The sequence below is a fragment of the Uranotaenia lowii genome, unplaced genomic scaffold (assembly GCF_029784155.1).
Source record: "Uranotaenia lowii strain MFRU-FL unplaced genomic scaffold, ASM2978415v1 HiC_scaffold_502, whole genome shotgun sequence".
Classification (NCBI taxonomy): Eukaryota; Metazoa; Arthropoda; class Insecta; order Diptera; family Culicidae; genus Uranotaenia; species Uranotaenia lowii.
The window spans coordinates 12,689-27,000 of record NW_026598426.1 but is presented as its reverse complement, the minus strand read 5'-3'; the positions used below and the strand labels follow the sequence as shown (position 1 = coordinate 27,000).

At 33.7% G+C, this 14,312-nt stretch overlaps 1 protein-coding gene across 1 annotated transcript; it reads right to left on the bottom strand.

Moving 5' to 3' along the window:
* Nucleotides 1-4: 4 nt before the first annotated feature.
* On the bottom strand, nucleotides 5-14,312 carry LOC129760197 (beta-1,3-glucan-binding protein-like; the record flags this gene model as incomplete). Its single annotated transcript, XM_055757798.1, has 3 exons — nucleotides 14,011-14,312; nucleotides 13,737-13,891; nucleotides 5-597 (listed from the first exon to the last, which is right to left on the bottom strand). Coding segments are annotated over exons 1-3 (1,006 nt in total), but the record flags the coding sequence as incomplete, so codon positions are not given.

Sequence of the window (14,312 nt, the reverse complement as noted above, 5' to 3'; positions counted from 1 at the left end):
CCACCTACGGCAACGTTCAGAATAAAATGGAACTCCTGATCGAAGGGAGCCATCTTGCTCCCGTAACGCCAAGGATTCTCCAGATTGAGCTTATCAAAACCTCCACGTTTCCAGAAGCCTTCGCCAACTTCAATGGCTTCTACGACCTCACCATTCAAAGTGGTTGTGATGTTTGTCGGACTCCAAATAAACCCATAGACGTTGAAGTCCTTGTTAAACTCCTTCCCTGGCTCAGAGTTCTTTGCCGAACTTGCAGTACTCCAGCCATTATACGAAGGATTCGGTCCAAAGTGAAGCGTCTGTCCAAACTGTCCAGTACCAATTTGTTTTCCCCCTGATACTAAATCTTCATTACCTCGAGACTCCATCAAATCCATCTCCCCGGAAGCGGGCCAAGTGCCGTACACGTTGCGCTTTGGAAGCAACCAAATGGCAGGCCACAGCCAATCGCCCGTCGGAAGTTTAGCGCGGATCTCTGCTCGGCCATATTTAAAATTGAATGAAGATAGCGTGCGGACTCGTGCACTTTTGATGGGGTTTACTATGTTCATCTCCGTACCGCGACGTTCGCATCCGTAGAAGGCTGCATTGGTGCATCTAAAAAATTAAAATGAGTCAAAAATTAGGTGGTTTTTGTGAATTTATTTTGATTTTCTTAATGAATTTGTGAAACATTGATGTCAGTTATTAACTCGAGCGTCTTTGAGCATCTCCCTACTGTTGAACAAGCGAGCTGAGCGAAATTGGGCCTTGCGGAAGGCCAAATGCTATTTTGATCTACTTTGTTAGAATCTAAACCACATAACTTTCAAACCCAATCTAATGATCATTTAAAACTGTGGTCAGGCTTAAATTCAATTCAAAATGTAAAAAAATGCGCGACATTACGCTATTCAACCACACAACTCGTAATTTTTATATTAAGTAGTGTATTCGAAAAAAAGAATTGGAATTGCAAATTGATAAATTTTCAGTGAAGCTACCTACTAATGTACGGTTTACATATTGAATCTGGTTACAATCTGTCAAGTGATTTTGAAATATCGTCCAATACAGAAGCTCTTTGAAGAAATTTTTTGGGCAGGATCGCAAAAAATTCAGGAAAGTCCCAGCGAGAGACCCAAAAACAGCTGGAAATAAACTTTTCAACCAAAGTTCATATAGTAAATCGTTCAAGGTGTCTAAAAAGATCAAACAATGAGCTAACTCTTTCAAACTTCAACTATTCATTAAGTGAATTGATTAATTTAAGAGGTTTTATCAAGCACTATCCGAATATATCGATTGGGGAAGTGACAAATTCAAACTGGCTCGTCTAGCTGACTAATAAACAGGCCTGGCTTCATTTCTACAAGATAAAAAAGCTGCTCACCGGAAAAATAAACATAATACGGTGCTCAAATCGTGCGCAAAATATTTGAACCGATAGAGGGGAGATTTTTTGAAAAATTACGTAATGAACAGCAAAACGAACTCTTTAGCAAGCACCTGGCTGGTTTCCAGCCAGAAAATTTTCGTTGAAAGTCTTGCCTGGATGTTCCGGAAAAAAAACAAGGAAAAAAAATTGAAAGATTTGATGTCTTGTAGCACGAAGACTTCCATAGGTCCTACAAAATTGATACTCTGTTTTGATTGGCTGTGAATCCTATAGTTATGCGAAAACTATAATACGTTGTTAAATTTTAATTTTTGGCTTTTTACGGTCTTGGATCTCAATCAAACAACTTATTTTTCGAAATACCCGACGTTTCGACCATTTTTTGTGGTCTTTCTCAAGGGAACTGGAAGTTTATTTGAATATTTAGTTTTGAGCATTGTTAGTGGACTATACTAAAGTGTGTAAACTCACTTATCTGTCTGCTGTTATTGTCAATATCGTTTTTTTTCCAACGGCTAGGTGTCCAGTACTTGCAGCTCTGTGGGGGGTATTGTTGTTTTTTACATTTGAATCATATTTATAAATTTATCATCTTACAATTTTAACCGGAAAGAAAAGAATATTTTTCATCCGATTTCTTATGGTCGCACTTTAACGAACTTTTTGAACTATGGATGTAGTGTTATGTGGATTGTGTGGGTATTGTTTGGGGTTGAGCTTTCTGAGTTGGTAAGTGGGATTTGAATTGGTGTAATGTGTGAGTTTAGAGTATTCTTTATGCTATTGCTATTGCTGGTTGGTTGTTTTGGTTTTACGGATTGTAATATGCCTGTGTATGTTGCACTTAATCTAGCTGTACAATTTTATGAAACGGGTCGTTCAACTGACCACTAACCAGACACACCAACAATGCAAACAGACCATATTCCAACACCTACGAGCGAATGATTACCCATCCAGCCTCATCAATAGAATGCTCAATCATCTTAAATCACGTTCAACCATAGCCACATCAAATCCCAATCATCTAGAAAACAACCCACAAAACATCGCAAACGAACTGATTGCAACAAAAACCACCCTATCACCATCATCAACCACCCAACCGCAGCATAAAAACCTACCATCAACAACTTCCATACAACAGAACCAACAATCATCAACCGACAAAGATCCTACGTTACCACCAGCTAAACATCAACAATCATACCACGCAGCATCATCATCAGAAACCCATCAACAACCTGTCCATCAATCATCGCCAGAAAACCAAAACCAGAACCAGCAACCATCAACAAACAAACCGAACAACCAATCAACTCCAACCGAACAACAACAGCCGAACCACCAATCATCAACAGACATCCAACAACCGCAGCATAATCACCAATCTTCACCAGCCACTCAAGAACAACAACTGCACCAACCAAATTCATCCATACACCAGCAGCATAATCCTCAATTAACACCAATCAGCCAAAATCAGCAATCACCACCGTCCACCAACCAGCAACATTCTAGCATAAACATCGAACCAGCATCCGTAAACACAATCACTCAGCCTACACAATCCGGAACATCCACCGATTTCAGCTACCGCACTTTAACATACATACCTTCGCTTACCACCAAAATCATTAGAGACCTGAAAAAAGAATTTGTAAACATTAAATTCGCCCAAAAAACGATCAACAACGTCGGAAAACTTTTTCCGATCGTCAAAGATCCCATCCTGCCGGGCCAACAGTCAAATATCATCTACAACAGTGGTTTTCAAACTTTTTTCACTTACCGCCCCCTTTTGCAAAATTTTCGAGCTTAACGCCCCCCTGAGCAAATTTTCAGAAAATCTATTGAAAAAATGAAAATTGGGATCGTTAAAAAGCCATTAGCTTTTAGCTTGATGTTGTTGTAATGCTTAACTCAAAATTCATTCAAATTTATATGAGGCCCTCAGATCCAAAAAGGTATTATAAGTGTAAAAATGGTCGATTTTGATTTAATAATGTCAAACGATTCTTATATTTCGAACTATATTTCATGATTTTTCAGATTTTAAGAATTTTAATTGCATACTATTTTGTTCGAAAGAAAAGAGCATTTTTTTAAATATATGGAAAATTACTGAACATAACAAATTAGAAGCGTGTTTTCTCGAAATTTGCTTTGATTCACTTATACTAAGGTTGACAGAATTTTCCCAGCATATTTTATCTAAAATCCTGGTAAAATCCGGGCCTTTGATTTCAAAATTGTCGACCAAGAATCCGGATAATATCCAGGCAAATTTTCTCAAAACCCAGAAATTTCTTAACAAAATATCAAAAAAAAAACTTATTTTTGTCATATTTTATCAAAAGTTTTTATTCAGGCATTCAAAAAACTTTTCATGGTTATTTCCTTAAAATTTGTTCAAAAAATTTCTTTTCGGAATCATAAATAAAAATTTTCACAACACAATTTGTTTTTATTTTGTTTGTTTTGGCAAATGAAGTGAAAAATTCCGAGCAACCGAGCCGGACCGAACTTTCGACGAATTTTGCAATAAATATCCGGGCAATCTGGCTACCTTAACTTATACTTATTTGGTTCCAAGGGCCTCATATTGCTTCAAACCTCCAATAAACACTTAATTCTATGTAAAGTTTACTGGACACTTACATAAACTTATTAATAAGTTTGACATCAAATTATATATCTTAAATTTTGGTAAAAAAAACTATTTATCATTAATTTGCATTAGAACTTTAAATAAAAATTCTCTGATCTAAAATAATTCTTACACAATTTCTTTCAAAAATAACCATCACTAAATCACATATAACGCCTTTGAATACAAATTTTTTCGAAGGTATTTTCTGTTTATCAGATTTTTTTAGACAATACACTTTAAAGATTATCAAGCATTGCCATCTAAAATTATTCTTGTTCTTGTATAACCCAAAATATTCTTATCAATCAAAATCAACATGTAGAGCATATACAAAATCAGTGACAAGTTAAAAAAATCTTTTAGTGGCATTAAAAAATAATAATTGAGATACTATGGAACAAAAAATTTGCTTGCAGCTATGTGAAATCATAAATATTTTAGTCTCCAACCTGATGTCTAGTTTTGTAAAGTAATTTCATTTTTTGCATCGAACTTACTCGTTATTATTCCAAATCTATGTTGTATCGTGATTTGTGAAAATGTGGATCACGACCTCACCGCCCCCCTGAGCCCTTCCAACGCCCCCCAAATTCCAACATTGAGCTCACCGCCCCCCTGGAAGCTTTCAACGCCCCCAAGGGGGCGGTAGGGACCACTTTGAAAACCACTGATCTACAACATCCCATGCCGAGACTGCGAGAAGGTGTACATCGGAATGAGCACCAACACACTCACAAAGAGGATGTATGGTCACAAGTCCGATATCAATCGGTATGAAAAAGTATTGGACACCGGAGTCACCAACACCGCCGAAATAAAAAAGAAATTAGGAGATACAACAGCTATGACGGATCATGTTATAAACACGCAACATCGATTCGACCACAACAGAGCCAAAATCGTAGATAGAGCGCAATACACATCAACATTACGCGTATTGGAGATGTGTCATATCACCAACACAGAAAATACCGTAAACTTCAGGACAGATACAGCTAGATTAAGTGCAACATACACAGGCATATTACAATCCGTAAAACCAAAACAACCAACCAGCAATAGCAATAGCATAAAGAATACTCTAAACTCACACATTACACCAATTCAAATCCCACTTACCAACTCAGAAAGCTCAACCCCAAACAATACCCACACAATCCACATAACACAACATCCATAGTTCAAAAAGTTCGTTAAAGTGCGACCATAAGAAATCGGATGAAAAATATTCTTTTCTTTCCGGTTAAAATTGTAAGATGATAAATTTATAAATATGATTCAAATGTAAAAAACAACAATACCCCCCCACAGAGCTGCAAGTACTGGACACCTAGCCGTTGGAAAAAAACGATATTGACAATAACAGCAGACAGATAAGTGAGTTTACACACTTTAGTATAGTCCACTAACAATGCTCAAAACTAAATATTCAAATAAACTTCCAGTTCCCTTGAGAAAGACCACAAAAAATGGTCGAAACGTCGGGTATTTCGAAAAATAAGTTGTTTGATTGAGATCCAAGACCGTAAAAAGCCAAAAATTAAAATTTAAAAACATTTCACCGGTCGAAAACATAAACCTAACATAATACGTTGTATTTGTGCCGAAGGAGAACAATCTGCTGAATTTGCCATAACTCAATAAAATTTAAAGTTTCAAGAAATTTTAAAGGTTAAGCTTCAGGCAACAGAAAAAGTACTTAAACAGCCTTGATTTTTAAAAACGGTAGTTCAAACGTCAAAAAAATTTGCGAATGTGAACATTACATTACTAAACAGCTTTACTGAAAATTTCATCGATTCCCATCCATGCTTTTAAAATAAGCTTGCCAGACTGCCCGGTTTTATTCGGACTTGCCCGGATATTTGATATAAAAATTGGAAAAAGTCCGGTCCGGTTCGATTGCCCGGATTTTGATGAAAAAGTCCAGATTTTGCCCGGATTTATTTACTTTATTTGGAAAATTTAAAATTTTTTTAGAAATTTTATCAAAATCAACATAAACGAGTTTTTGAAAGTTTACAATATGATTTTAAATCTGTTGATGTATTTCAAGGAAAAAAAATCAAGTATTTTTTTTTCTTGAGTTTTGTTGAACAATTCCTGAGTTTTGACCGAATTGACCGGATTTTGCTAGGTTTTTAGATAAAACGGGCAGGATTTGTCTGGCCCGGATATGTGCCGGAAAAAATCTGGCAACCTTAATTTAGAAGTTATTCACAAAACAAAGTGAAGCATTTTTTTCTCGAATACACTCTTTTTTACAGTAAATCTATGACTTTCTGTCTAAACTGTCTAAATAGTAAATTACCTTACAGAAAACGCTAATTTGACCTTAAAAAAACGCTTATGATTATGATAAGTGAGTTGCGTCTCTGGATCGCATTCAGGTAAAGTTTAGTTCTTTTAGAAATGGGACACTTTCTTTTGCTAATAGCTCGTTTACTACTAATCGGACATTCGAAATTTTGGCAGCAATTTGTTGCCTGTATAAAGTATTATCCGACCTATTTTTTCAAAATTTAAAAATTACGTGTTTTTGAGATATTTACGATGCAAGAGAAAAAGGAAAAAATAATTTTGCACAGTTACATTCAAAATCCATCATAATCAAATTGATAGCTGAAAAAACCGTTGATTATTCGAAGAATTACGCAAATGTATGCAGTATGCAAATACTGTCCAAAATGTCCACAAAGTTCAATGTTAATGCTTATTGGAGTGAAGCATATGATCGGACACTTCGGCTAAGGGTCATCAGAGAATCAAGTCTCATACCAGCATTTTTAATTTTCAAAAAGCGAAAAACTAAAGGTAGATCGCTGAAATTTAAAAAAAAAATTCTTCGATAAGCTGAAAGTGTTGCCTGGTAATGAGTCATTCAAACCACACCTCAAACACTAAATTTTTGCCAGTTCCAGAGCTCGTAAGCTGTATAGCCGGTTCCGAGGCTTTGGGACAGATGATTTCTAATGAACGACAATACTTATGAAATACCCTATTTTAAACAAATTCGAGCGTTTGAATCCTATACCATGTCTGCTCGTGGCAAGGTCCCGAGTATATTAAAGTATGTATTTGCTGGTTATTTTTATGAAATATTATGATTTCCAAAAATTCTGCTCCTGTGGAAAGAAATAACAATATTCAAAACGAAAACTATGGTTTTCGCTGTTTTTAAAAGCCTCAAGAGAGTAATCTTTTATACACCCTTCGCAAACTACGATCTATACTAACCGATTATACTTTAAGTTTAATCTTGTGATGGTTTTACTTCGTTATTGCCAGATTTTTCCAGCATAAATTCCATTAAAAACGCTCAAAAAGTGGCTCAAAAATTATCAAATTTATTAATTTCGAAACATCTGTATCCACTTAATTGCCCTCAGTTTCTCTTAGAAGTGTTGGTTCGAAAAGTAGCAGAAATTGAAAGAGGGTGTAGCTACCTATACTACAGATTAGACGAAGTATTAGTGAAAAACTGATCAATATCATGATTGAAAAAAGTGTGCGCTAGCCGATAGGAGGTACCAAGAATAAAGTAGAATGTATTCTTACAAAAAAAAACGATAAATATTTTTTTTCAATTTTTTTTCATGAATTATCATAAAATTACCTTCATTTCCTTCATAGAAACTTTTTAGATCAAACGAAAGGTTTTTGAGATACACGCATTCGTAACTGTCCCATTTCTAAAAGAACTAAGCTTTACTAAACAAATTCATTGCGTATCTGGTTCGAAATTTTAAAACTTGTTAGTAACGTTGGAAAATGCATTTAAGAAACGTATGCCAAAAGCTGAATATTGATCGCTGTAAGGCCATAATGAGAATCATCCCTGGGGCATTATAAGCACAGAGAACAGACGTACAAGCTCGAACAAAAAATCTTCAAAAATGTGTAAAATTTCAAATGCTGGTATCCAAAAAATACATTGAAAATTAACTTGGAACAGTGCCATCTATTACGCCGTTCAAAAGTTACAAATCAAATTTTCAATTGCCAGTTTTCGAAAAGGCTTATCGTATATGAACACATTAGTAATTACACTAATGCCGCTCTAAAATAGGCAGGTTCAATTTGTTGCTGGATAAATGCAATAAGAGTTACTTTTGATTAGACAGAATTTCACTCCCTTTATTTTTGCTCTACTGAGGCAGTGAAAATAACTAACAGTTTTGAAATACATTTTTGCACTTCTTGGACGTTTATCGTCAGACGACGAATCGGCTATCTCCAGTCAATTAGGTACATTTTTTACGATTTGGTGTGTTTCGAGACATCAGGTGGCCCAGCCAAAAAATAAAAATTGGGTCAAAACGGTCGTTGGATATTTTTCACAAGTTTCGTGGACTAGCTTGTACGTCTGTTCTCTGTGGTATAAGCACCATGAACCGGGGCACGATGGGCATTTTCTGCTTTAGAATCTAGCAGCATATTTAACTCGATGAAATCAACTCATTTGAGAGCTACAGCTTATCTTATTTCATCCGACGATTTGGCCTAGCGGAATTATCTCAGTGGACTTGAGTTCTCGAATCCTGGGGCGGGATTATGGAACTCGAAACAATCGAGTTTCGTTTGATTCGACCAACTTTGGCATTACCGATCTCGATTCGAATGGAACGTTTCGCGATGATCTACTACCCGATTTACTCGAAATCTAGTACTTTAAAATTTAAAACACGAAAGAGATTCGTAATACTGATTCTAGTTGGATTCGAGTTCAACTCGAAACGGGTAACTCGAATCGAATAGGATTCATAATTTCACCCCTGATCGTGGCGATTTTTTTTTCATTTACCATTCATGATCGATACACTTTGCACTAAACGGTGAGTCGTCGCATACATCTAAAAAAGTAACAACAAAATAATGTGTGGAGATTACAAACAACTCACGTACACTCATAAATTTTGTTTCTGGGACATTGTTTTGCGTTGTATTATGTATATTTTTTTCGTCACTTGATAACTTAGTTAGTTCTATTCAAAAAATTCTGTAATATGTAAAAGAATATTGCTTTTTTGCTGAAAAATTGATACTATATAGGAAGTACGAAACTGTTCCTCATGAAAATTTATTCTAGAAAAAAACCGTAGGGTAAGTGTTCCTAATGTGGCATGTGTACCTAATGTTAACATACTGTTCGATTTTGCTTGTTTTTGACGTTATTTTTCACTTATCACAATTATCAAAAAAATGATATTGTAAAGGATCATGTGATCTTTCATTTTACAAACAAATTAGCTTTCTAATTCACAAGATTTTTCGTAAAATCCGGATTGTTTCCTAGTATGTCCAAATTGAATGGAAGTGTTAGCAAATTACTTAAAAAACACCTGTTTAGAAATAGAAGATTAAAGCTGAATTTATCAACCGATTTTTTTGAAATTTTTTGACGGATTGTTTTTTATAATGATTTAAGTAATAAGTATGTTAGAACGATGTTTTGTTCTTGTAAAAACTTAAAAAAGCATATGTCCACAATTAGGAACACTATTTTCAACGTGTTCCTAATTATGGACATAGTCAAAGTTTTCCAAACTATATCAAAGTCATAGAATGTATTTGAAATAAATTTGATTGAAAGAATTGTGTTTTAACATAATTTTCAACGATCTGTTAAAATAAACTGTTTTGAGCTAATAAAACATGTTTTTTTTTACTTCAGTATATCTCAAAGCTTAAAATGTTGAAAAAATATGGTTGTAAGGAACGCACCTTTCGCGACAGAGAAGGAAACCATCAAATTACAGAGAGCTTCTTAACGAGAACAGAATCGAAAGGAAAAATAAAAAAAATCTCAATAAAATACGTTGTTTACCGTCTTTTGGGGCAACATACAACACTTTTCAACTTCAATTGCTTCTTAAACCCTAATGTCCATTGATAATCCTACCGTTTGTACATCAAAAGTTTTAAGGTTAATGGGACATCAAATTAACGTAGTCAGAAAAATAATTGGTTTCACCAGTTATTTTTAAATTTACATAACATGCGATTTTCACCCTACTAAGAAAAAGGGGTATCTAAGTTGCAAATACCTTTGTTCTTAATGAAAAATCAAATAAAAAATTTTGAAAAGTTTTCGACATATTTGAGATGTCGTTACGCATAAAGCACGATCTGCAGTTATTTAAGATTTTGTTAGAATTAAAGTTTATATTTTTTCTTTTAAAAGAAAGCAGAAGGATGCTGATGCATTTAGGGATAAATAATACTACAAAAATTTTACATCATATTTTAGCTTATGGAAACAAGGTTTAAACTGTGAATCGTTGATTTGCATGTCGATGCATTTTAGCCTAGACTGGTAACGGAATTTTAAAAATATTTATTTTAAAAAATTAAATGATTGTTCGAAAAATATTCATACACCAACAGTGTTGATGTAGGATAATAAGTTCCATATAAAGTTTGTAGGTAATATCACTAAGTCAATCCGTCCCATTGTGTAAAGTTTTTTACGGCATCAAAAATGTAAAAATTTCGATGTTTCGAACTTTCTATGAGATTCAAAAACTTCATAAAATTCTCTCTCGATGTGAGAAACTATGGCATCATCGTTTTTTTTAATCATTAAATGATAGTTTTAATCAATTATATTAAAATAAAAGTTAAATAATTGTTGTGGTACCCAAATGTTGCATCTAACAATGCTGTTGCATGATGCTCTGTTTAACTTAACTTATTTGTATCCATTTGTATCCATATCCATTCATTGTAGAATTTTCTACTTTTTGAAATATAATAAATGTATCCATTGGAAAAGGTAAAGTTTGAATTTAAATGAGCTCAATATTCACTATTTTCCTCAAAACTAGCGTAAAGGAATATTGTGTAGGATTTAAATAGTTCTCATTTCCCGATTCATATTCCTAAAACGTTGTTATATTTATAAAAAGGTGAGTTTTAAGATTTTTCTTTTTAAAGTATTAAAAAAACAGACCCATATGCAAAATCAGGAACAAAAAGTGTAATATTTGGGTACGCGGATACATTTTTCCTCATATGTTAACATTAGGAACACCCATATGTTAACATTAGGAACAATTAGTGCCATATTAGGAACATCGACACACTTTATAAAACATGATATTTTTCGTAAATTAAGGCTTGAAATGATTATTTCAAACCAAAACAGAGTTCAGAAAAAAAATTTGGAATTTAGTCACCAAAAAATTGTATATCTAAGTATTAAAGATTCGGCGCAATAATAACAAATCTAAAAACCTCTGACAAAATATAGCGAAATTAGGCTCATTTACCCTACTTCTGTAGAGAAAAAGAGTGCTTAAATACTATGCCCCGGGTGCTCGTTATGCCCTTATCTCCACTACATATCTGTACACTTTGCGATTATTTAACTGAATTTGATACTGGGTTTTCCACATTTAAGCTTTTTTCCTCAGTTGGAACAACTTTTTCATGAAGCGAAAATGTTTGACGTCCATGCGTGTCAACTCAAACTCACAGAAATTCAGTGTTATTTAAAACTTAAGGTAAATATTGTTATCTTAAATTCTGATTTAAAAATAGCTAAGCTTCATGATTTCTAAACGTTATCTTAAATCAGCTCCGTCGTTCTTGTTTTAACTTACAATTAGAAATAAACCAGATTTTTAACCTCCTTTTTTAATTTCTTCTAATGTTTTGACTCAAATTTGATATTTAAAACGAATACTTAATCTAATATGGAATTTTCAAATCATTTGGAATGGTATCAAATAAAAATTTGGTTTAAAGTTTTGACACTTTTTTATTCAACTACGAAGCTTGGAAAAAATATTTTAAAAATCTGATGACAAATAACGCATACGGTTTTTCATTTTTCCATTTTCCAATTCATATCTGCCAACATTCGATATCCGAGTTTTTAAGTATGGCTCTGCTTGTTTTCTCAAAGACACAATCAATAATATGATTGAATATTACATGCTTATAATTTTTCAAAAAGTTTTAGCCGTTTCAAATAAAGAAATGACCAAAAATGGTCTTTTTTTTTCAAATTACCCATTCATTTTCTAAAATTAGTTTTGGTTTTAGTCTTTTAAATTGAATACGGATTTTAAATTTGTATCTGGATGAATGAACCTAGCTCTGGCACTGAATTTTAATTTGAAACTGTTTATTTTTGAATTGTATTTTTTATCCATTAATTGAATTTAATTTATTATATTGGAATCATGTTCTTTATTCTTATATTCATTTCGAGTAAAAATAAATATTCAGTGTTCCTTTAATTCCCTTTGCTTTTTTAAATTTTTATTCAGAACTAAAATTTGAGACTTTAACTCTGTATTTTATTGTTGTGGTCAACAAGTATATTTCTGAAGTAGAATTCTGATTTAAATTTTGACTTCGCATCTTTCAACTGAAACTTTATTGTGAGAATGAACATTAAATCAGGATTGACATCTCAAGTTTGAATAAACGATTTGCTGTTTCATTTAGCATTTTGTTTAGCAGAAATTATGCTTGTTTTAAGAATCAATGTACTAGATTTTTTACAAATTTCTAGAGATATATCTTTTATTAGAATGAGAACCAAATTTGGGAACCCCCCCTAGAAAAATGATCCCGATTCTGCCGACAATTTTATCTGGCCCTGTTTGTAATTGATATTACTAGACTTAACTGTATGAAGTGCAAAATTTAGTTACTTTGGTGATATATCCCATTATTGGTTTCAGATATGAATTTAAGATTTTTATTTATGCTTAACTAAATATTTACAAAATTTTTGATAAGTTAGTTTTCAATTATCATGTAATTGAACTGCTGGCATGTGTAAAAGAATTTTTTTTCAAATTCCGCTTCACAACTGCAAAGATTTAAAAATATCTATAAGGATTGATGACTTTCATTTATTTTGTAATGTTATTCTTTATTATGAAAAAGTTGTAATCTGAAGGCAATCCGTACTTTGGATCGACGTTTTCGTTTTTACGTCAGCTCTGAAAAATTAATTTTGTTTATTTCCGTAAAAGTTTGTATAATAAAAAAAAATATTTCCAGTTCATTACAAAAAAGATAACCCAATGGTCAAAAATATCAAATAAAATAACGTCCCAAAAACAAATTAATCAGAACTTTGTAGAATTTGACTTGTCAAATACAACAAGACCGATGCAAAAAAAATGCAAAGTAAGATTTTATGTAAATTTAAAAAAGGACAAAAAACTCTTATAAATATCTTGTATTGTAACTTGTAACTAATTATAACTAGCAACTTGAGTATTCTCAATCTTTTAGTTTTAAAAATTTAATACTGCTAAATTTTAAACAATAAAAAGTGCTTGTTGAAAAAAAAACAGATTGTAGACATGCGAGGGATATTAAGAATTAACAAGCCAAATCGCGTTATTTAAAAAAAAAAAGAAAATTTGAAAATTTCCCGTAGCGTTTTCTTGAAGGAAGAGAGGGTGGCATAAAACGAATTTTAGACTGTTTCGTTCTAAAGACCGCAATGAAATTTGAATTGAGGAAACAAAATTTCGACATTCAATAGACTTTTTAGACTAGTTTTGACAATAATTTTTTATCTGAAAATTCCGATTTTTTTTCCTTACACTCCAAATTTTTTTCTTAACTTTGAACATCTTAATCCAGTTCGATAATTTGTTCCTTAACATTTCCCTTACTACATTATGACTTACTTTTTCGACTTGGTCAATTAAAATTGATTAAGATGATACTCACTGTTCAACCGGTCGATTTCCGAGCAAACTAAGCGTTCCGGAGCTCAAAAAGCCATCTCCGAACTCCTGAGACGTTAATGTCGGCTTCAAGTACAGAACACCATCTTCAACGAACGAGTTTGATCGATTGTTTGTATACCACTGGAATTCCCAGTTCTGGAAACGAAAGCAAACAGAAACACCATTTCAATTCAAGATGTCCACTAACTGGCCTCACTCATGGAACCGATTCCGAAAACCAGTTCCAGAGGTCTTGTTTGTTTCAAGTCACTTACACCTCCCCCGGCCAAAGTGTTCTCATGTTCCCAGATTTCAAAATCGAAGAAGTCGAAGTTGTCCTCGAAGACCAGTTCGCCGCTGCAGAACTTGCGGCCCCTCTGGATGACACTTCCGCTGGCCGTCGTCGGCGATGGGGTGCAACGTTTCCGGTCCCGCACCAGCGTATGTGGTTCTTGTCCTTGGATCACCGGTATCAATAACGCGATGAGCGAAGCTCCGAAAAGCAACGATAACCTACTGTGAGCGGTCATCATCGTTACGCGAGCTGTTTAGATCGACCGGATCTGTTTGCGCGTTC